The sequence below is a fragment of the Lissotriton vulgaris genome, chromosome 1_1 (genome assembly GCF_964263255.1).
Source record: "Lissotriton vulgaris chromosome 1_1, aLisVul1.2, whole genome shotgun sequence".
NCBI lineage: Eukaryota > Metazoa > Chordata > Amphibia > Caudata > Salamandridae > Lissotriton > Lissotriton vulgaris.
The window spans coordinates 759,934,768-759,957,700 of record NC_141685.1 but is presented as its reverse complement, the minus strand read 5'-3'; the positions used below and the strand labels follow the sequence as shown (position 1 = coordinate 759,957,700).

The following is a 22,933-nucleotide window of genomic DNA, read 5'->3' as shown; positions in this document are numbered from 1 at the left end:
GAGCATGGCAGTGATTGATGGAATTTAAAACAACTTATTTGAGAAAATGTGGACAGGTGATAGCATTCCTTAAAGTGCGCCTATTGTTGGCGAAAAGGTTTTACTTGATCTGCCTGTTTATCATCTAACCTAACTAACATTCATTGTTTATCCTTGAATTTTCTGACTGCAGCCATTCAAAGAGAGGGATTCCTTTGCTAGGCAAGTCATAGGTTTACTGCTGAACCTTAATCGGAGTCAAGATCAGCACTACACTTTGTGCTATATCACTAGTGGCACGTCTGACGAGACACTATAGAACATATAGGAAGGTTGGATAACCAACAGTACTCTAGGACCATGATGAAACCTACACTAAGATTGGACTATAAAGTGCCTAAGAAGACATTGTCAAAAATATGACACTGTATTTTAAGGATTTTTTGTAAGGAGCAAAGATCAAAGATGGTTGCCCAGTTGGCAACTCCAACAAATATTTTCCTCCGTCTGGGAAAGTGTAGGTTAAAAAAGGGCACTGGTAAAACTGAATAAAATGTTGGTGTGGTAGAGGAATAAACCACACAGTCTTCAAACCCCAAAGCAAAGGTCCTCTGTATCATGCTACCACCAGGTATTTCTCTTATGGGAAACAGGAACGATGATCCAGGAGGTGGAGCGTGTGCTGTAATAAAATAATGAACATTCTCAAATCTTTAAAAATGCATCTTTTAAAAAACACTAAAAAGCACTTACTATGAGTCAACTGCCTTGAACCTGGGAACCCTTTATCCAAATAGAAAATGGGGTTAAATGCTTCTAACTCCTTGTGGTAGCAGAGAGCATTTTGATGCTCAACTAGACCTCTCAGGATCCATTTTACCTACCCTCCTGAATGGGCTCCATTTGTTTATTTAACCATCAAAGGTGCTCATGGAATAAAAAATGTTATTTCTCGAAGAACTCATCTTAAAATACATTCACCTGAATGAATATCGAAAACTAAAAGTTGAAGTAAGATTAGCTTACTGATCTTGTTGTACAGAGCCATGTTTGTGCTGGCTACTAAGAAGTCCCTCAAACGGAAGCGTTGCAATTTCAAATCAAGTTATTGGTCGGGCACTGCGACCTTCAAGATGAAGGTACAAAGGAGTCTAACTAAATAGACTGTCAGTCACATGATTCAGCCAAGCTATCACAGGTCAGCTACAAACCATTCTGCGAGATGTGGAGAAATGTACTTTATCCCACCTACATAAAGATGGCATGCCGCCCTCTTTCTCAGGACACAGAGGTATCAAGGGGATCACTGGGTGTCAGAGGGTACATTCAAGTTGCATGTCCACTGTCCTTCCGCCACACATCTGCTGCACGTCTTGAAAATCAGATCCCTAGCTCGAAGAAGTTCACAACTCAAAGTTGTATACATCTTAAGGCAAAGAATTCCTTTCAAAAAGGCGCCACAAAAAATTAACGTGGCTAAGACTTGAGTTTTTTTTAGGCAAATCAAGCTACAAGAATAAAGCAAGAGAAAATCAGTGAAAAGGCATGAGGTAAATTAGGTGTTTTGCATTCTAGCAACATCGTACACAGGATTCAAAAGATGCCCTCTAGTATGGCAGCTCTGTCTGGAACACAAACATGTTTTAACCCCAAGGTGGTGGTCTTGTACTTGGTCACAGTAGGATTATATTCTACATGAAGTCTACTGGCTGAGCCTAAGATCGACGCAAATGTAAACTTTTATTTAATTGTTGAAAATATTCCTGGAACCAAAAACTAGGTGGCCGAATAATGCACACCATGTGAACCTAGAATAGGTTCATGCAGCAAAAATAAATAAATAAATAAATTGCGTTTTGAAAACATCCTCTTAGAATTCTATAAGGGTACAGGGAAGAATACTTAAGCAAATTAAATTTGAGGACGAGGTCTAATGAAGAAAAAGTCTAAATTACATTGACTTCAGAATCTGAATTTCCAACCCAGCACACTTTCCTAGCCGAAGTGGCAGGAAGGATAGAAGAGTACCTCTAACCACCACCTGTCCCAGATCTGAACATCGAAGCCAAATCTACCTAGCGCCGCAGACCAAAAGGCTCTCATTGTGCTTCCCTATTATCGAATTCAATGATTTTTTTTTAGACAATCCAAGTGATCGAATGTTTAGCAGAACAAAGATTTTCCTGATTTATGGAGGGAGGGGGTGGTGTGACTGAAAGAAAAATATGTAGTCAGAACTCAGGATAACTGAAGACTTGCTGTCCCGTCCAGCCTGATTTCTTTTTCCCCATAACAGCATTAGCTGGCTTTAACTAAGTCTATACAAAAGGCCTTTTCCCGTGCTTATCACACAGTCTTTTAGTCTACTGAGAGAGCGCAATAGAAGCTTGGAATATGCCACTATTTGGAAAGTATATTTAATTTTGTTCTTCATAATTGATTGGGTTTGTGACAAAGGTCCCAGAGAACAGGAACATAAAACAGTGCTCGGACTTTGTGCCCAGTTTGGGGGATAGCGCCCTCTTTTTTCATAATAATGTTTTTTGGCTACAAGAAACGCTTAAACGTAGCTCTCTAACACTCGGAAGGGGATATTTAAGCAAGCATGTGAATCTATGAAACACCCCATGCTACAGAATCAACATACGCTGGTGTGCTTAGACGGTGAATGAGCAGCAGATTATTAGGTGTAAGGAAGAAACAGGTATATTTACAGAGAAAGAAAATCGACTTTTCCACACATCAGGGATACAAAAAGAGAAAAACATTCACACAAAAATATAAATTTGAAATAATGTATAGCACCAGTGTGTCAGATGATGTTTCCACTTCGCTCCTAAATGGACTCCACTTCCTCCCTCAAACCATAGCACCCTCCTCCCTCAAAAAAACACTTTTTTTCCACATTTCAGCAACCCAGGAGCACCAATGTGTGAATTAATGAGGAAATAAGGTCACTACCGGAGGCACCTCTGTTGTACCCACCCCTGGATTATTAACTAGGAGTGCAGCAGCCTAGCCTGAAATGGACACCGTCGTTGGTGTCAACTGTTAGCACTGGAGGCAGGTGCAAGACGGCCTGGTGTTAATACTATATACAGGCATCACTCAGACAACCTTACGAGAGTGGACGTGCCATTAGGAGAGTGGTGGCCGGTTTACTAGCAAAAAAGTATAAAAATACTGACTATGGACTTCAGATGAAACTCAACTTTGACAACCAGGTTCCATGAGGATGGCAAAAAGCACATCAATGGGTTGAGAATGAAACACAGACAACCATGAACATCATATGGAGGAAATAAATGAGTTAAAAACTGATCTTGATAAAACTGAGGAGGCAGCATCCTATCAGGCAGTGCTAGATTTTAGCAGGACGCATTGGAGTGCCTGCAGCTCGGTCCAGAAAGCCTATCTTGTTAATAAAGTTAAGAGGACCCTCTAGGTAAGTATATCTACCTCAGCAGGGCCAGTCTCCACTTGGCCAACGCTCCCAACTAGCTGAGTCCCTTCAAAGTTTTAGCATGTGCAATGCATCTGATGTCTTCCATATGACTGCTGCGATAATACAGGCATCACTGGTTGCCTACATCCTGGTTTACCAGCACTTCTATACACATACACTCCCACCCATCAGCGTGAAGGTATCTGTGCAGCACATATACTAATAAGACTGGGCCTGAAGCCTTCAAGGCAATTTGCTCAACCACGCATTCTATGCTGCCAATTGTTATCACGTATTAGCTATTTGTAGGATGGTCCAAGAGTGAGAATGCTTGTACTGGCCTTCACCATTCAAGTGCTCTCCTTCATATATACCCTCTGGGACTGTCTGGATGGACAGAGGGTAGGCCTGAGGAACAATCACCAGTACCCTAGCAATGAACACATTCGTGAGGACAGGTAGGGTAGGTTACATGGTCACAATCACACTTAAGTCCAGAGGGTTTCCAACCTCCATGCAAACAACGGATTGGGGGAGGCAAAGGAGCGTGGAGTGTTCAAAGAGGACATTTTTGTTAACCCACAATTTATGATTCACGGAACCCGGAGCAATTTTCTTCTTTAAAATGTGCAACCCTTTTCCAGATTTCAAAAACAATTATTGTAGCATTTATAATAGACTGTGAAGAAACAAGTGAATCCGGCTTGGAAAAGGGCATCAACTCGGTGTATTGCTCCACAATCACAGCTGTTGAGCTGAGTGCTGGGGGATATATTCCCCAAGGAGGCTGCAGGCCGGTGGCTCTAGGGTTTCTCTATAGTTGGCGTGTTGAAGCAGCCGGAGGGTAGTGTTTTCTTAATGTCCTCCAAATTGCTAATGTCCTTGATTATGTCACTGATGTCCCTTTGGTATGAAAGGATGGAATCGTTTTGGAGGCGGGCAGCCTCTTCCAGCTCTGTGACTTTCCGGTCCAGGTCACTGTCTTTCAATTGATCTTTTGCACCTTTCAGTTTGTCCTCAATCTCCGAAAGCTTGCTCAGATCCACAGGATCCAACTGCCCTGTATGGGAAGAAGCAATGATGAATGAGAGGAGGGTTTTAAATGGATGATTTAAGTGCTTCAAAACTCCTTCACCACCTCACCCCCCCAGTCCCTCAGCATTATCTGATAATACATTGGCTCAATAACTTCCTTAACACCAAATTGATCACAGAAGGAAAATGTTACTTACTCTGTAATGATCTGTTCATGGCATGTAGTGCTATAGATTCATATGCTGTGCATACTTACCAACTAGTGTTGGGCCCGTATGTGAGCAAGTTATTTTTCTTTGAAGAAGTCTATCAAGTCACGAGGTACTGAGACTCCTCTCTGCAATAACACACATGGTAGTCACCTCCATTGTTTGATTGTTTTCCTGCATGGCGGTTGTGGATGGAATGTGAAATGAAGTGAAATATAAAGAGATGTATAAAGAGTTGTCCATGAATAAGAGAAAAATTAGATAATAAGAGACTGCAACAGCCACAGCCGTCTGGGGAGGAGGGTGAGTGCATGTGAATCTACAGCACTACATGCCACGAATAGATGCTTAAAGATAAGTAACATTTTCCATTCAAGGTATGTGTGGCTGTAGATACACATGCTGAGCATAGACGATAAAGCAGCCATCACAAAAAGTGGTGGCTAGCCTGTTGGTGTTGCAGTACATTGAAAGAGCGTACAAAGAATTTCCTGGCCAACATTTGCTTTTTGGCAGGCTGGGACATCCACACAGTACTGCTTTGTTAAAGTGTGTGTTGTGGACCAAGTAGCTGCTTTGCATATATCAGCAATAGGGATGTTCCCCAGCAAGGCCACAGAGGCTTCTTTCTTCAGAATGGAGTGTGCTCTAGAAGGAGTGTATAGAGTTCTCTTTGTTTTAGCATAGCATGCCTGGATGCATTCAACTATCCGTATGGCAATGCCTGACTTGGATATAAAAAAAGTGGCACAAAAGGGGGTGGTAATTGACGGAGCATCTGAATCAATCAAACACTCACACCCAGTCAAAAGATCTGGGTTTAATCCATCACCATTCTTTAGCCCACTCTGCCACCCCAGTTCAGACATGACTATATGCAAATCAGTCTGACCCTGTGCCTCATGGGAACGGTCCAGCCCGAACTGCCAAGCCATGTCTTCCCTGGACCGGAAACAAGCTTCCGAGGACCGGTTTCTGGCATTCCATCCGTCTTCAGCCCGGCTTGCGGCCATAAGTGGGGTGGCAGAGTGGGCTAAAGAACGGTCATGGATTAAACCCAGATCTTCTGACTGGGTGTGAGTGTTTGATTGATTCAGATGCTCCGTCCATTACCACCCCCTTTTGTACCGCTTTTGGCCGCCATAAGTGTGGCAGGGTATACTCAGACGTGAGTCCCTTGCTCACTTTGCCACTGGATTCAAGCAAGCCGGGCTGAAGACAGCTGGAATGCCAGAAACCGGTCCTCGGAAGCTTTTTCCGGTCCAGGGAAGACATGGCTTGGCAGTTCGGGCTGGACTGTTCCCATGAGGCACAGGGTCAGACTGATTTGCATATAGCCATGTCTGAACTGGGGTGGCAGAGTGGGCTAAAGAACGGTGATGAATTAAACCCAGATCTTTTGACTGGGTGTGAGTGTTTGATTGATTCAGATGCTCCGTCCATTACCACCCCCTTTTGTACCTGACTTGGATATAGTCTTCCCTTTTTGGAGTTCGGAGAAAGCAACGAAGTACATGAGATCTTGTTTTACATCCAAAGTATGGAGAGCCTGCTCCGTAACTGAATCAGGTTTGGAGAAAAAACAGGAAGGTCAATGGACTGATTAAGGAGGAAGTGAGGAACTAACTACCTTAGGGAGGAATGTGGGGTTGGTGCAGAGGACAACACTATCACTATATACTTAAAAGAAAGGTTCTTCCAGGGTTTAGGCCTGAAGCTCACTGACAAGTCTGAGTGCGTTGAAAGCAACTAGAAATGCCACCTTCCAGCAGAGGAACTGAAGGGGACAGGTGTGGAGGGGCTTAAATAAAGGAACCATAAGTTGTACAAATACAATATTTAAATTCCATGATGGGTGCTGGTGGGACCTGGGGAGGAATTACCTTTTTGAGACCCTCCATGAAAGCTTTAATGATCAGTATCCTGAAGCGAGAGAGAGATGTGTTGTCCATTCTGAAGGTAGGCAGCAACGGCACTTAGATGTAATCATATGGAGGTAAAGGCTAGTTCGGAAACCAGCAAGTGAAGAAAGTAACAGACAATATCTTTTACTTTCGAAGGGTCAATTTCTTCTGAGGGACAGCACTAGGCAAATCTCTTCCACCTGGCCGCATAGAAGGCACGGGTGGTAAGTCTGCATGCTTCTTTGAGAATGCTCATGCATTTAGGCAGAAGATTATGGTATCCAAATTCTATGATCTCAGGAGCAATATCCAAAGGTTGATGAACCTGTGATCTGGGCGCCTGATTTCCCCATGGTTCTGCATGAGAATGTCTGGCTGTTGGGGAGCCTCTTGTGCAAAATAAGTGAGGGTTTGAGCAGAATCGTGAACCAGGGCTGGCCAGCCCGTGTGGGTTCCACCATGATGAGCATGAGGGACATCTGCTGAAGCCTCTAAACCACAAGAGAGAGAACGAAAAGCGTTAGTCAATACCCCTTGTAGGAAACTTGGTTTTTGTTGCAGTAGCTCTTCCACTTTTTGCCTAGTTTTTAATGCAACTTTGATTCAAGTGCACTTGGTTCCAGCTAAAAAAGTCCCCAGTGCTCTTTCCCCCAAAACAAGGTAACTGGTCAATTGATCCCCAATTGACCTGGCCTTTAGCAGCTCTGCAAGTCACTGGTAAGTGGTACCCCTGGTACCTAGGGCATAGGTACTAAAGAGAGTCCCTAAGAGCTGCAGCATATATTGTGCCACTCTAAGGGACCCAGCACCTAACTCTACCAGACTGCCACTGCAGGCTGTGTGACACAAGGTGCTCTAAAAAGTGAAAACACAACATGGCACATATCCCCTAAACACTGCACCTAATATTTATGTCACCATTACAGCAGGCTTTGCATCCCTAAGGCAGGGTGCATTATATTACAAGTGATAACATATCTGCATGTACAGATATGTTCCTGTGCTGGTCAATTCCATTACTGACACCAAAATGGAACAGGGAAGCCATCTTAACCCCATGCATGCGGTGCACTTTCCCGCTGTGTGCTAAGGAAAGCAGAATCCCATTGTTCATGACAAGCTCACCTCGTCATGAGCACACGACCAGTGTGCTGCATGAGGAGCTGAGCTCGTCATGAGCAGCGAAGGGGTTAAGGTATGTACACAGCACTGGTCAAAATGAGTTACCAAGCTGCGTAATGTATTCACTGAAACCTATGGTACTGGGTATTCAACATCTCGTATTAATAAACCCACCCTTATTCCAGTGATGCATTTATTACATGCAGCCAGCGGCACCTTAGAGGTACCCCTGAAAACCTACTGACTACAAGTGTACTGGCTGAATGGTGCTGAGCAGCCTGCTGCTAGCACGGACGGGTTTCTGACCACTGCAGGCGAGAGCCTGCGCTCTCCGAGGGTCAGGGTTATGCCCATGTCTGACAGAAAGTAGTCATATAGAGGGTGTAGACATCCCAAATATAAGTAGCCCATTGGCTACTAACTGTCACTTCTTAGCACCACTAAATTAAGTATTTATGAGGCACCCCTGATGCCAGGAAATCAGATTCGATGGATCCAGAAGAAGAGGACAAAGAAGAGCCGCAAGACAACAAGAACTGAAGACTGCTGTGGACGTTTGGCACCAAACGCTACCTGTACGAGTCTTGACAATTGTAACTGAGTGAGTCATCCTGCAGCTGAGCAACTACCAAGAACCCCGGTAGTCTGCCCGTGCTTCGCAAATTGTCAGCAATTGGAGTACAGGAGCTACTCCCCTGCAGTCTGCAGGCACCTAAGAAGCAGACCCAGTTTACTGTGTTGCCGCTCTCCAGCCAGTCTGAAGCAGCAGCAGCACCCTAGGAAGAGGTACCTGTGCTCCTGAAGGTCAGATCGGTCCCTCCACTGAGTGAGAGGACCAATATCTGGGGTACTGGACCCTTGCAGGAGCCAAGGCCTGTTTAAGTCCAGTCGGGCTCTTAACAGCGCTGAGACTGAGCAGCCATAGAGGGACGTCAGCACCGCAGACACACACTTGCAGAGTGGCCCAGTAGTCCTGTTTTTGCACCCTCAACCAGCGAGACAGACAACTGCAAGGCCATAGGACCCACAGAGCCCAGCTGACATTTCCACTCTGCACCCAAGCACCCCAGCCCAGGTACCGACAAACCGGCTGTGCCCTATTGTTCCCAGGACCCTAGTGACCTGAGCCCCCTCCCCTGCTGGGAGCTCCGGACTGGTCCCCAAGTCCCCCTTTGCAGAATGTTTCTAAATGGCCTCCTTTCTTTCCACTAGCCTAGTGCACAAAGCTACCAACCAGACCATCACCCCTGCACCTGGACGCCCCAGGGTAGGTAATGAATTACTGCTGGTGGTACTTTGGGCCTATGCCCCTTACAACCCTATGTTCGGAAAGAGACCCTGCCCCCAAGAAACCGACCTCAAATAACTGAATGCAACATATGTCTTTTCTGCCACATGGAAGAATTGCTGTGCAAAGACGTGTTTAAATGAACTGTTTACCTACTAACTGTATTTAAAAAAGTACTTGCTTGATAATTAAGCCCCGGTATCAAAATGTATATAAAAATGTATTTTTCTAAATTGGTCTCGGATTTATTCTTGAGTGTATGTTTCACTTATTTCCTCTACGAGCACAACAAATGCTTAGCACTACCCTCTGATGAGCCTAAACTGCTTGCCCACAATACCATGAAAGGGAGCTTTTAGTGTTCTAATTTTTGCCTCCTTAAACCAATAAGAGTTGCCTGGACTCTTTACACAGTGTACCTCATATTCGTCAACTATATAAAGAGCCAGCTTCCTACAGCCACCCAAAGGGACCCACACTAAACCTGCAGGCAGACTGCCTCTGCAGGATGTCGGAAATGGTGCAAGCCATTTAGAAAAACATAACATTGCCCACTCTCAGGATGCAATGCCTGTGTACACTGCATTTACTATATGTAAGTCACCCCTACAGCAGGCCACAAGAGCACTCAGTCATGGTGGGTTATATTACATGTATGGGTACATCTGCATGGGTAGATATGCACCTTTGATGCATATATCCATTGCTAGACATTCCAAGTGTTCAGAAAGCCATTCTGATGACGTACTGAGCACTGGCCATTATGAGTTACCCAGCTACATAATGGCTTCATTGAAAGTACTGGCGTTTGGTATCAAACACCTTGTCCTAGTACATCTATACTGATGTATCAGATTTATTAGGACCTGCACACAGAGGGCACCTTAGAGGAACCCCTTGTAGTCCTACTAGTCTTTTAATGTGTCGGCTGACTGGTACCTTCCAGCCTGCCGCCACAGACGGAGTTCTGACACACTTCAAGGAAGAGCCCATGCTCTCAGAGGTCAGGAACAATGCCTGCTCAGCAGCAGAAGTTGTTCTCACCTCTTCCAGCAGGATGGCTAACAATTTAGCACTTCAAAGCCTTTGCATCTTTGAAATGCAACCCTGGCTTCTCCCAAGACCTGGGAATGCCACCCCTGCCCGGGGGCGCATTTGGTACCAGAGAAGGCAGGAAATTAGTTATTCAGGAGGAGTGTTGCACCCACAGGACATCCATACCCCTAAGGTGGGCTACCTTAAGTAAATAGCCAGAGAAGGGTTTCACCATTTTGTTTTTGGTGAAATAGGGACTTCTGGGTCAGGATTATACCCATCCACACAGGAAGTGGTCATGTAGTGGATGTAGCCACCCTAGGGGTAGGTAGCCTATTATCTACTACTTCGTACTCCCCTAAATTGAGCATTTCAAGTCCCTTTGGCATCAACAGTGAAGCGCTCTAGGCTACCATCACGACCAGCATTTCTACACCCGGACACCTGAGGGAAGGTAAAACACACCTACTGGTGGTACTTTAGACCTTGGCCCCCGTAGCACCTTAAGTCCCAAATGGCACCTCAAAACACCGCTTGCAAGAACCGGTTTGCTATCTGTGTTTTCTCCAAAAGGACAACATTGTAGCGTTCGAGGCTAATGCCTCAAAAACGTTATGAGTATTTTTGTATTTTTTTCTAAAATCGATATCTCCACTTGTACTGAAGTTATTCTAAAGATCGTGGTGTATAAATTACAAAAATGTACTGTATTTTTATTAATTGGTTTTGGATTTCTTATGGAGTATGTGAACCATTTACTGACAGTGTGTATGAACTTTTACTGATTGTGTGTGTGCGCAACAAATACTTAACACTTCTCTCTAATAAGCCTAAGCGGCTCAAGCACACTACAACAAATAGAGCACTCAGGATTATTAAAGTAAGCCTTGGAAACCAATAAGAGTTGTCTGGACGTTTTGCATGGTGTGCCCTTTCATTGGCGTCACTACATAAAAAGGAAGCTTCCTACACCTTTCCTATCGGGTGAGGTAGGAAAGCCTTCAAAACTAGGTGAATGGCTAGAAGTTCCAGGTAGTTGATGAGGAAGTCCTGAATCTTCAAATCATGCTTTATTCAGGTGTGTTTGAAACCATGAGAGCACAGTATTTAGAAGTCATACATACAATAATCAGTCAAACGCAAGAATACATTTATAAAACATAAAAGAATCAATCTTAACATACCTCAATCTCATCAGCTTGTAAAAAACAGGCAACATTAAAAATTACCTATGAGAATAGCTGTACAAGCATGAAAGCAGCACATACTTGTGAAAATGCCATAGCTTTCAATAAACGAAACAAGGTTTTTCTTGGCCCACCAAAAAACCTACAGAACATCGTAAAATGCATTGTATCTTGGAGACAAGGCCCAGTGAAACAACCACATGCCATCCACTTGGGAATGCTAGCGATACATGCAATAGATTGAGTCTAAATCTGGTAAGCAAAAAGTATTTCAAGTTATTTTCACAATTGTTTAATAATGCTCAATCAACTGGTCGTATTCAACAAGACACCGCTGTACTGTTGGTTTTAACAATTCCTACTGTTGTCTAGCCACCTTTCTTCATTTTAAAAAGTGATCCTTCACCCATTTCCGATCATCCTTTAGCACATCTCTAGGGATAGAAAATAGTTCAACCCTCCCCATGATTTGAAGCAACTCTGCTGCAATTTCATAATAATAAGATTAGAAAAATAAAATACAGATTTATACCTAGCTGCTTGAGAAGATCGTCAATGATAGTCAGAACTCCATTCACAGAACTCTTGGCTTTCCTTGCATTTTCTTCAGCTTCTTGGGCTGCCTGTGAAGCCTGATTAAAAAAAATATATATATTCACACATTTAATCTTAAAATGGTCAGGATAAACAATTACGCAAGCAGAAACAGGAGGTAAATTAAGATGTTCTTTCAGAAATAGCACTGATTGTTTAGTTGGCTTATTCAAGGATTTATGTGAACCTCAGGAGAACCTGCTGGGCCCAAGATTAAAGTTGAGATAATTCAATGGTACTAACGCTGCATCAAGCAATTTCACAACTTAAGAGAACAGGAGACAAACCAAAATAATACATTTGAACCCTTATCCCAGTGGTGTCTGAAGTCCTGGATACCTCTGATCAAAATGGCAGAGTTCCTGACACTGAGAGGAGTAAATGCCATGCACTCTACTGAGAAACACACTAGCATAGCACAATATATTCAGAAATGACTGTCTTACTTCTAACCTACTGTGCTTCAGTATGACCTGAATAACAAAAGAGAGTGCCAGTACTGATAAACTTAACTTAGAGGTGAGAGTAATCCTCCACAGACAGAAAATCAAATTCTAGAAAGGGAATGCTTCTTAATCGCAATTTTATTATATAAGAAAATTCAACAATGTTTTATAAAAGTCATTTTACATTTGAGGGAAAAGAATTTTTAGGAAAAAGTCAAAACTGAGAACGGACACATACAAGTACAATCACCTGGGATGAACCACCATTCAAAACTACAATCATATCACATTCGCCACACATTCAACACATACAAACTTAGCGCAAAGATACCATATATACATTATCTACAGGGGAAAAAATATATGTACAACTGGAACTGCCTTCATTAAACAAAACCATTCACAATTGATTAGAAGATAGTACAATACCAAAGAATTTTCCAATTTCAAACAGTCTTTGCAAAATGAATGAAAAATAGGTAATGTACAACAAATGGCAAAGAGTCTCTACAGGGACGTGGCCCTTAAATCAAAATGGCAGACCAGCGAAGAGATGGCCCATCTCTTCGCTGGTCTGCCATTTTGATTGTACTTGTATGTGTCCGTTCTCAGTTTTGACTTTTTCCTAAAAATTCTTTTCCCTCAAATGAAAAATGACTTTTATAAAACATTGTTGAATTTTCTTATATAATTAAATTGCGATTAAGAAGCATTCCCTTTCTAGAATTTGATTTACTCTCTTTTGTTATTTATGTTATAGGCTCAGCCTTGCTGATTAGAGCCAACCCGATTCTGTCAGTATGGTCTGGACAGTACAATTCCTGAACCACTAGAGAAGTATTTTAGATCCCATTCCATCCTTCTGCATAAAAGGTAGAGACTATCACAACGGAAATAAAAATGTATGTAATTATGACCCTTAAATACAGGCATGCAGCCCAGATGATGCAATCAGTGATTTTGTGATCATCAATCCTAAAGGGTGAACAAATATTTTACCCCAGCTGTTAAGGAGCATGACAGTCTACCATGAAAAAGCAAATCCTGACAGGCAATTATTGATCTGTAATTTAAAAAGTGATGAGACTAAACAGACAGCATGCCAATTGTCATCTTAGCTGCATACATACCCCTTAGGCTTTTGAGAAATTGGCTGTCAAATATTGGGAAGTGCTGTATAAATACTACTCACTTGCCAATTTAATTCCTCTAACTAGTGGCTGGAAAATATTTTTTTTTAAGATAAAAAGTACGTTTTGACAGACCTGTCAAAAAGGAATCACTAGGACATCAACTAGAGGCCTACAATGGCACCGACTTTGAAAGCACATTCAGTTATTTTGCACTGGCACAGTCATAACGGAGTTAAGTATGCATGGTCAAATATATAGACTAACAATTCTCATGTGGGAACCCTTCCACAACATGGCGACGATGGTTAATCATATGCAAATATGTAAAAACAAACTTTTTACTTACTGGATGGTGTAGATTTGCAACTTGAAAGTCTCCTTTTTACCCTGTGGCCACCAACCATTTTTGGTTTAAACCCCTCCTCATGTGATGTCAGAAATACGCCCCAGAAATTACTTGACACAGCCACCATCTTAAGATTCTTCGATCTCTCTCTCTGGTTGACAGTATCCTCTTAAGTTGAGTTTGTATATACACCTATACTGCTTGAGGTGGAGAGGTTGCATGTGAATTTAGAAAATGCTTCAAGCTGCAAAACTACTCCTACTGGTAAGTAACCATAGCATTTTGCAGTGTGAATCTGGTCCGGATTCACATGCTATGCATTGACTACAGAGCAGTTTTCCTCAATGTGGGTCGGTTGGGGTCTTTACAGTGTGTATTTACAAACAAATGCTTCAGTATTCATTGTCTCACTTCTTCTACCCTATTGATCTGAATGCCCATGCAGTAGTGTTTTGTGAAGGTATATATTAATGGCCATGTAGCAGCTGCACAAAAGTCATCTAGCACTACACTGCTTAGTAAGGAGAGTGTTGCTCCTTTCTTTCACGTTGAATACGCTTTTGGCTTTTCTGTCAGGGTTACTCCAGTCTTGTGACAATATTGTATTATTTGTACTATCCACAATGAATTTGTTCTTTTGCTGACAAAGTCCTTTCTTCCCATGTGTGAAGGATACAAAGAATTGTTCTCCTTTCCTGATGTTCCTTTGTTCTCTCTGAATGATACACAATAGCCCTTTGTACATCCAACGTGTGAATTGCTCTCTCCGCTTGCATTTTAGGTTATTGATTAGAGGTTGGAGGTCAATTGCTTGATTGACTTGGAAATTTGATAGCAACTTTGGTACAAATCTTGGGATTGCTCTCATACCCACCTTGTCTCTCTGTAAATGGAGGTATAGCTCTTAGGTGGTGAGCAGTTGTATCTCACCGTAGCAAGGTGATCGTGTTGAGAAAGGCAATTTTGAGGGTTAGAAACCTCAGTTGTGCATTCCTCCTGGTTCAGCTGGGCAAGGCCCACATTAACACCATCCCTGCTGATTGAATTCTCCTCCTGTGCTGGCCCTTATTAAAGTGGGTGTGGTCGTGACGGAACCATTCCGTCATCAGCACAGACCAACCGTGACTGATGACGGAATGGTTCCGTCACAAGCATCGAAGGGGTTAAAATTTGATGTAGGCATTGGCACGCTTCTTGGGGGTGCTACTTTCTTTACCCCTTCTAGGAAGAGGTTCACCAGTGGTGTGGTGAAGACACTTCTAACAAGCATTAAAAATGCAACAGGTCTCGCCTTTCATTAACTTAAAGCCGTTTGCTTTGCTATACAATACCATTAGCAAAGCAAATGGCTTTAACTTAATTATAGGCGAGACCTATTGCATTTTCAATGCTGGTCCTTCTGGTCTTCCTTTGCCTTTTTCTAATAATCTTTCCATTTCCTTTCTCCTAACCGTTTTCCCAACAGCTCCTCTAGTACTTCATCTTTTCTATGTTCCTTCCTTCTTTTTCCTCCCTCCCCCCATACGTCTTCTGGTCTTCATTCCTTCCTCCATTTCTTAAACGTTCACTCTGGCTTTCTTTATTTACTTCTGTTTTTTTTTGTTATATTCCTCATTTTCTTGACCTATACAGGCATATCATAATTAGAATTGGCATTCCTTCCACCAGATCCAGTACTGGAATTTTGTCGGAAGGTAGAGAAATAGAAGGGCTAAACGTTGCGTGGGGCTTGATCAGTAAAGAATAAAAGAAAAGCGGAGGAGGGAAGAGGCTAGAGAGGGAAAAAAATAGAGACCGCGGATGGCAGGAGCAGTTAAGAATAAAGAGATAAAGACGAGAAGGCGGGGAAGATGAGGCGGAAAACAGGGAAGTATTCAGATAACCAGAGAGGAAGAGGTTCGAAGAGAGAACAGACTGACATATGTGGCTTTTAAACATGGAAACCTATAAAGCCGACCCGCAGTGGCCATCGAGCCGGGTTAACAACTGTTTGAAAAAGACCAGACTACTACATCACATCTCCAGTCTCAACGTCATGTTGACCATCATACTAAACAGTACTGTAGTGTGGGCGATATACACTTGGTGAAGTCCGCACGTAGGATCGAGCATGCAACACAGTAGCCCACTCTAAGGCCCATGGGAGCTGGTTCTCAGCCACACATTGTAGAACTCCTTGCACTGCTTTCAGTGTCTCTAACATGGCGTCAGACTCCGGGACACTGTTCCAGAACTCACACAGCCTCTCTCTGCAGGAAGGGAGCACCCACTCACAGTTCGCCCGCTCAAGGGCGTTCTCAGGTCGCTGGAAGTACACAGGCATGGTGACTTACTACGAAGGGCTCCCCTGGTCCGGCGGAAATCAGAGGGCACGTGGCGGCAACAGCAGGATGTCCCGGCCTGAGGAGGAAGAGAGGGCGGTTGGGGTTGCTGACGCATCCACAGGGCCGAGGCGCAGAAGCATTACAAAAAGGAAACAGAAGCCTCCATGAAATGGGTAACACAGAGAAGGGCGCTAAAATAACCATCATGGCCTTTCCCACGGTGTACGATTCAAAGCAGTTTCGTAGCATAACAGGCATGTGATTAGAATAAAAGTGGAACTTGTGTAAAAAAGATTGTCATGGGCATTCATTTCACCTCTTTGGGGGGGGGGGGGGGGGGGGGGGGGGAGGAGAGATAAGATGTGGCGTAATGGCCAGTGCTACCGACTTGGTGGTCGGGAATGCTGCAGGTTCTAGTCTCAGAGTGCGTCCAAAGTCATTAAATTCCACCGTGCCTAAAAACATGTATGTGGCGTACATGGTGATCATGTAAAGCTCGAGTTGGTGCTATATAAAATTGCAATCACGACCGCATCCTCCCCGCACTGGACGACCTGCCAGACCCACTTGTCAGATTAGGGGCTCCTCCGATGTCTCAGGGATGCATCTCCCCATATGTGGATCATGTCATTGAATGATTTATGACAGACCCCGGGGGCTACAAGTGTATACGATGGAGCGGTATGCCACACAGTTGTATGTGAGCACAGCCCTAGGGCTGTACGCGACGGGACCAGAGGTGGATTCAGCTGCAGGGGGTATATGTGGGCGGCCAGGATATATATGGGGTGGTCGGGGTATATGTGTCAGGTCACAGCTGCTGCCCCCCCTGATATTAGTTTGAGTATTTCAGAAGCTCTGGTCGCCTACTAAAAAGCAGCGGTGTCCGTGTCCCCAGAATGTGCATGTGGTGATGGACAGCAAGGACCGGATGTGGTGACAGACAAGCGGAAGCCCAAGAGGGGGACATTTTATAAATGGGCTACTCAGCCTTTTGCCACGGTTTCCTTCCTAGTGCAGGGGACGAGTGCCTTCCAACAGCAGCAGGTCAGCCTGGTGTACAGTGGACACAATCAGCCTGCGCAGTTATACCTGCATGCTCCTATATGTATACATCAACCCTCACAAATACACACCTCCACACACAGATGACTACACTACAGACCTCTGGCACCCACTCCATACCGGCCAAGCACATGTATGCACACAATCCACCCACCCACAAGCCCAGTTAGGACATCCACGTGCACGCACATCAAACAGCCCCCCCAAACAAGCAGGCAATCGCACATCAACATCGTGCCCGAAGCATACAACGGTAGCAACGTCCCTAGACCACACCAGAGGCATTGCATTGGTGTTCACTGCCGTGCCCGACAACACCGCACCTGCCAGCCTGCCAACCGCACGGGCCACTTAGTGTCTGGCAGCACGCCGGCTGCAAGGCAAAGAGGGGCAGGCAACAGTGTTTCCATCGCTCCCCGCCGCGATTAAGCTCCATGAAGCCACGAGCTACAAAAGAAACTGGTCGGGATCACAGAGTCGCCAAGCTAAGTCGAAGAGAAAAGCACCCTTGCGGCGGGGAAGGCAATAACAAAAATGGAAGCGTCTGGAACTTCATATGTCCTATAGCGAAGCGAGAAAGAAACCTTGCCAGTAACATCTGTGCCGACCAATGGCCGCCCGACAAGAAAAGTCAGCGAGAGCGGGCCGTGGTGACAGGGTGCCCAGCGCAACAAGCAAAGTATCGGAGCAGCCGCAGACAGCAGAACTGAAGGTCAATAACGGCAGGCATAATAGTGAAGACATTATTCCGGCCCCAGCCGAACCACAGTAAAAGCTTCCCAGCACGGTACAGGCGGCCTTACTCGCCACAACGTAGTTTTCTGTTTTTCTGCCGTCCCACTTGGACGGCCTCGGCCTGCTTTACTTTGGTTTTTATCTTTATGGGGCCATCTGTTTCACTCCATAAAGATAATAAAGCTTTTACGGCTGAAGGAAGTCAGGACAGTCCGTCCAAGTGGGACGGCAGAAATAGAGAAACGTGTACGTCACCACAAGCTCTTCCCCAATGGCCGGCCACCGTTTAATATAAGTGGTGACACCGGCTAATGGGAACAAGCATTTGCAATGCAATAGGTCTCGCATTATTTAAGTTTGAGCTATTAGTACTGTAAATGGCAATGTTTTTATTTATGCGCTATTTTAATTTTCTTTGCATAAAAAGGTACATACAAAATATGTGTTGTAGAAAAGTCATTTATGCAGTATTTAAATTTTCTTTGCATAAAAAAAGTACATATACAATATGGGTGACCGTAGTGGGCACCGGGGCACTCACCTATATTGAAGCCAGGCTCTGGGTGATAGGGTCATAATGGGCTTGGGGGGCTCTCTCAATTAAAATAAGATACGGCCTCGGGGATGGGAATACCGGGGCCTACTGAGGCCATGCAGCCTCCCTCGTGATGAGTCGTCCGTCACCCATGGAACTGGGAAACCTGACAAGACTAATTGTTTCGAGTATTTTCAGACCTCTCAAATTTCAAGGAAAAATCGTGAATAGCGCATGCCGTCTAGGTGTTTGATTTACTTTATGGGACTTGTATTCCTGCTTATCGCCTTATTAAATCTGGACACCTCCCACAATGCAGAGCCTCAATATCTGGACTGACGGGCTTTTACTCAGAACGGACCTATATAAGGGCTCTGCATTTTGGATCGAGGCATCAACAATGGTTTATGCATACTACGGTTTATGCAATAAGCATGAAGCTCGCGCACAGTGAGCTTGGTTGCTTTTATTTGAGGGAAAAAAGCTGAATGAAGCCTTTGCCTCACTGTGTTGAACAGGTGGCAGCTGAGCCGTCGTGCCCCTGCCAGAGACGCCATGGCAGTGCGTTCTTGCTTCCTTGGAGAGCCGTGGCTCAGGAGCGCCCGCCGGCGGGAGGACGCTGCCGGCTTTGGTACTGGCGCCGCGGCTTCCCTGCCCCTAGTTACGACCGAGGAGTCTGTCAGAAATGGACAGGAAGAGCGGAGTTCACTCACAGAGGGAGTGAGTAAGCGCCGCTGCTCAGCTGTTTCCGTTGCTGGGGATGGGTTTTATTGGAAGCCGACGAGCAGAATTTAAGGAACGCGCCTTTCTCCCTGTCTGGTCTCCGCTCCGTATCAGATCATTGCGTGGCATGGGGCGCCAGATGTAAATGTCCACCGTCGGTCCGTGTTGTATGGTGATTTGTAGGGACATACAATGAACCAGGGAATTTTTCTTGGAGTGCTGATTTCAGTTTATTGTTTTCATTGATCTCTACTGAGGACCAACAATTGTTAGGTTGCATTCGTAAGTAGCTTATCCAGGCCAGGTTTTTTCTTTGCCTCCTGATTGTAGTCACTGCTTGGGTCATTAATTCAAGACTGCGTGTACCATAATGCACAGAACACAACTCGACTGGATAAGATTCAGAATTTACCAGGGGAGACGTTCTGAAGCAAATGTGCTGATGCATGCTGTCTCTTGTACTGGGCCGAAGATGCCGGGCTGAATACAGATTTACATTTACATTACATAGCTATTTAACATGTTCTCAATTGAGATAAAAGTACATATATATTTGATGCTATAATTCACATTTCAGGAAAAATGCAGCCCAAGTTAATTAGTATTAAAACTTCTTACTTTCACTTTAAGGCATAGCTGGGAAGTGGCTGCAGGTCATGCGTGACGCCGCCTTCCCGTGGCGTGATCGCTTTTCAGCCATCACTTTACACGCAGGGATTTATAATGGAAATATATGATGCTAAACCACTGCAAAGCTGCTCTTGCCGAAAAGGCCACATGCCATGGAGGAGCTTGTCAGTTATGCACTCTTAAAATAAAAAAAAGAAACAAATATATCCTCTTTAGGCGAAAATGGAATGTATAAAGATGAGCAATCCGAGGCGAATCATATCTGCAAAGGTCTCTTAAGACCATCCGTGCCCAAAGTTGGAAGGGGCCAATGTGTCTAGCTGTCTAATGACATTTGACACGTTAGAAAAATTGATATATGTACAAAACGATTCATGTTGGGCCTCGCATGATAGTGCAGAGAGAGATGCTATTTAAGATGTACGCTACTGGCCAATTTGGAAGAAACCGTTGCCAGTCTCCAGAAAAACCCCTGCTTAAGGGCGTGCTGCAGTCCGCCGCCGGCCTGCAACCAGGAAGTCAGGCAGGCCGGGCGGGACAACCGGAAACAGGAAGTAGGAGGGCGGGAGCCTACCCCGCCTCCCACGGAAGAGCCGCGATTGTTTGGAGCACCGGAGCAGGCAGGAGCCTACCCTGCGCCCCGGTGCCGAAGAAGGGAGGAAGAGTCCTGCTGCCGGTGAGAGCCGCTGCACCAAGGAAGCCGGTGAGTGGGGCTTCGCCTTGTTGCTGGGCTGCGAGGGCGGGGGGCATGTGTGTGTGCGCGCGCGGCGGCGGGCTGTGTATGTGTGAACGTGCGTGTGTGTGTGTGTGTGTGTCTTGGAGTCTGTGTGTATGCGTGCGTGTGTGTGACTGTGGGGGGGGTTGCCTGTCTGGGTGCCTGCGTGTCTGTGTAAGTGTAAGTGCGTGTGCGCGTGTGTGTGCATGCATGCATGCGCGTTAGGCTGACTTGCTGGGAGTATGGGAGGGAAGTGCGCGGCGCAGGACGGAACGTGCGCGTTCGCGCACCCAAATCTGCTCGTGACAGTTTCTTGTCCTCCATTCCCCCGTGTCCGATAGCTATAAGTCTCCGACCCTGGACGCATCCTTCGGATGCGAATTCCAGGGCGAGACCTAAAAAGGGGCGGGGCTTAAAGCCCATTACTGAAACCTCGTGAAAACAATAAATATCGCCAGCGAGACTGCGCATGTGCCTGCTCTAGCCTTCGACCTAAAAAGGGGTCCCTTTTCACCTGAAATATTTATACACAATGTTATCAGAAACCAGTAGTAAACAGCACTTCCTATTTTTTTTAACTGATCAAAAATAAAAAATAAAAGATTCAACATATATATATATTTATAAATGTATCCGTTTTGATGTGTTTAATGGCTTTCTAGGGTTTTAAAAGAAAGATTTTAAATTTATGTTCACTTGTATTTTAATCCTTCTTACAATTTAAGTAGGTCTATTAAGAATAATTGGTTTTTCATCTGGCCCTTGATTTACAGGTGGGTCCTGTTAACCCCCGGTTTCCGATAAAGAATGTATCAATATTTCAGGTGAAAGGAAAACACTTTTTGTTTTTTGTTTAGAAACCCTGTCCATTTTCTTTGAAATAGGGTGACTCCCTTGTGGTTTGTGGTGAAGGAACCTCTAACCAGTATGCCTTTGTGTATACAACCAGTAGCGTCCGGCAGGGGTGGAGAGGTAGGGGAGAGGGAAAGGGGGCAACATTTTATTTTAAAAACTTGCCTCCTGCCCGCATCCCATCTCTCCACTCCTCCTCCAACCGGAACATGAAGGACCCCAGAAACACCCAGGATCCCCTGAGCCAATCACAACACTGCAATGCAGCATTGCGATTGGTCTGAGCGCCGTGGTTTGGCGCTCAGATGGGAAATGGGGGCCTGGGCATGTTCTCCATCCAGGCTGTAATGCAGCCTGGGTGGAGAGCATGCTATGTGCACATGAATGTTTGGCCAGCCCGAGACGGCTGGCCAAACATTCATGCACATGAAGGGAGTGAAAATGAATAGTTTCTTACCCGTCGGTGTAGTTTTGCAGCTTGAAGATCTTTCTGGATTCACTATGCTGTGCATTATTCCGCGGTCTAGTGGTTGGGTCTGGAATCGTAGTCTTTTCTTTTTCTTTTTTCGTAGCCCAGGTGGGCACAGACGTCCCACCTTCTGGTGTACTTCCTGTGACGTCGGCATACTTCCTGCGGAAGCTCCCACCTTTGGGCGCCATCTTCGGATTCTTTTTTTTGTTGTTTTTGTGGTCGGTTCATGAATCCTTGGCAATGCTTTAAATTCTTCCTTAAAGGAAATGATTTTCCACTTTGTCTCTCAGAGTGTCGGTTTGTATTTTATTCCTTGTATTTCCACCTTCTTCTCCTGCCTCATCTTTCTGGCGGAGGTGGGTGGGTTCGCTAAGGAATCCAGAAAGATCTTCAAGTTGCAAAACTACACCGACAGGTAAGAAACTATTCGTTTTGCAGCTTGAATCTTTCTGGATTCACTATGCTGTGCATAGACTTTGTAGCGGTTTGTTACGTTTGTGGCGGCTGGGTGGAAGATGAGCGTTGGTTGTTAAATATATGTTGAAACACTCTGTCCTACTTGTGCTTCCTTGTTCATCTGTATATCCACGCAGTAGTGCTTAGTGAACGTGTGCACTGAGGCCCATGTTGCCGCCAGGCATATGTTTTGAATCGGTGTGTTAGCCAGGAAGGCTATTGTTGCTCTCTTTTTCCTGGTAGAGTGAGCTTGTGCCCCCTCTGTTAGTTCTTGGCCTGCCTGCTTGTGGCAGAATTGTATTGTTTGTGCGATCCATCGTGCAATGGTGCCCTTTGTTACTAGTCTACCCAGGAAACTGCTTGCGAAGGACACAAATAACTGTTTTGTTTTCCTGTGCTCTTTAGTTCTTTCCATGTAATGCATTACTGCCCTTCTAGTGTGCAGTGCCCTCTCTGCGCTTGTGGATGGTTTCTGAAAGAAGCTTGGTATTTGTATCGTCTGGTTCATGTGAAACCTTGACACCACCTTTGGCATAAAGCGTGTGTCAGTTCGCATTACCACCCTATCATTGTGTATTTGAATGTAGGGTTCCTGCAGTGTTAGCGCTTGCAGTTCGCCTACCCTGCGTAACGAGGTGATTGCCACTAGAAAGGCTGTCTTCATTGTGAGCATTTGTTGTGATGCCTTATGAATGGGTTAGAA

General features: G+C 44.8%; 1 protein-coding gene across 1 annotated transcript in view; it reads right to left on the bottom strand.

Annotated features, from left to right (window-relative positions):
• Positions 1-871: 871 nt before the first annotated feature.
• LAMC1 (laminin subunit gamma 1) overlaps positions 872-22,933 on the bottom strand; it is a 343,593-nt gene continuing 321,531 nt past the window's right edge. Inside the window, exons 27-28 of the mRNA XM_086955666.1 lie at positions 11,737-11,836; positions 872-4,484 (exon numbers count right to left, since the gene is read on the bottom strand). Of these exons, the coding sequence (XP_086811792.1) occupies positions 4,228-4,484; positions 11,737-11,836 (357 nt within the window). The 3' untranslated portion in view covers positions 872-4,227. The remainder of the gene's footprint in view (positions 4,485-11,736; positions 11,837-22,933) is intronic.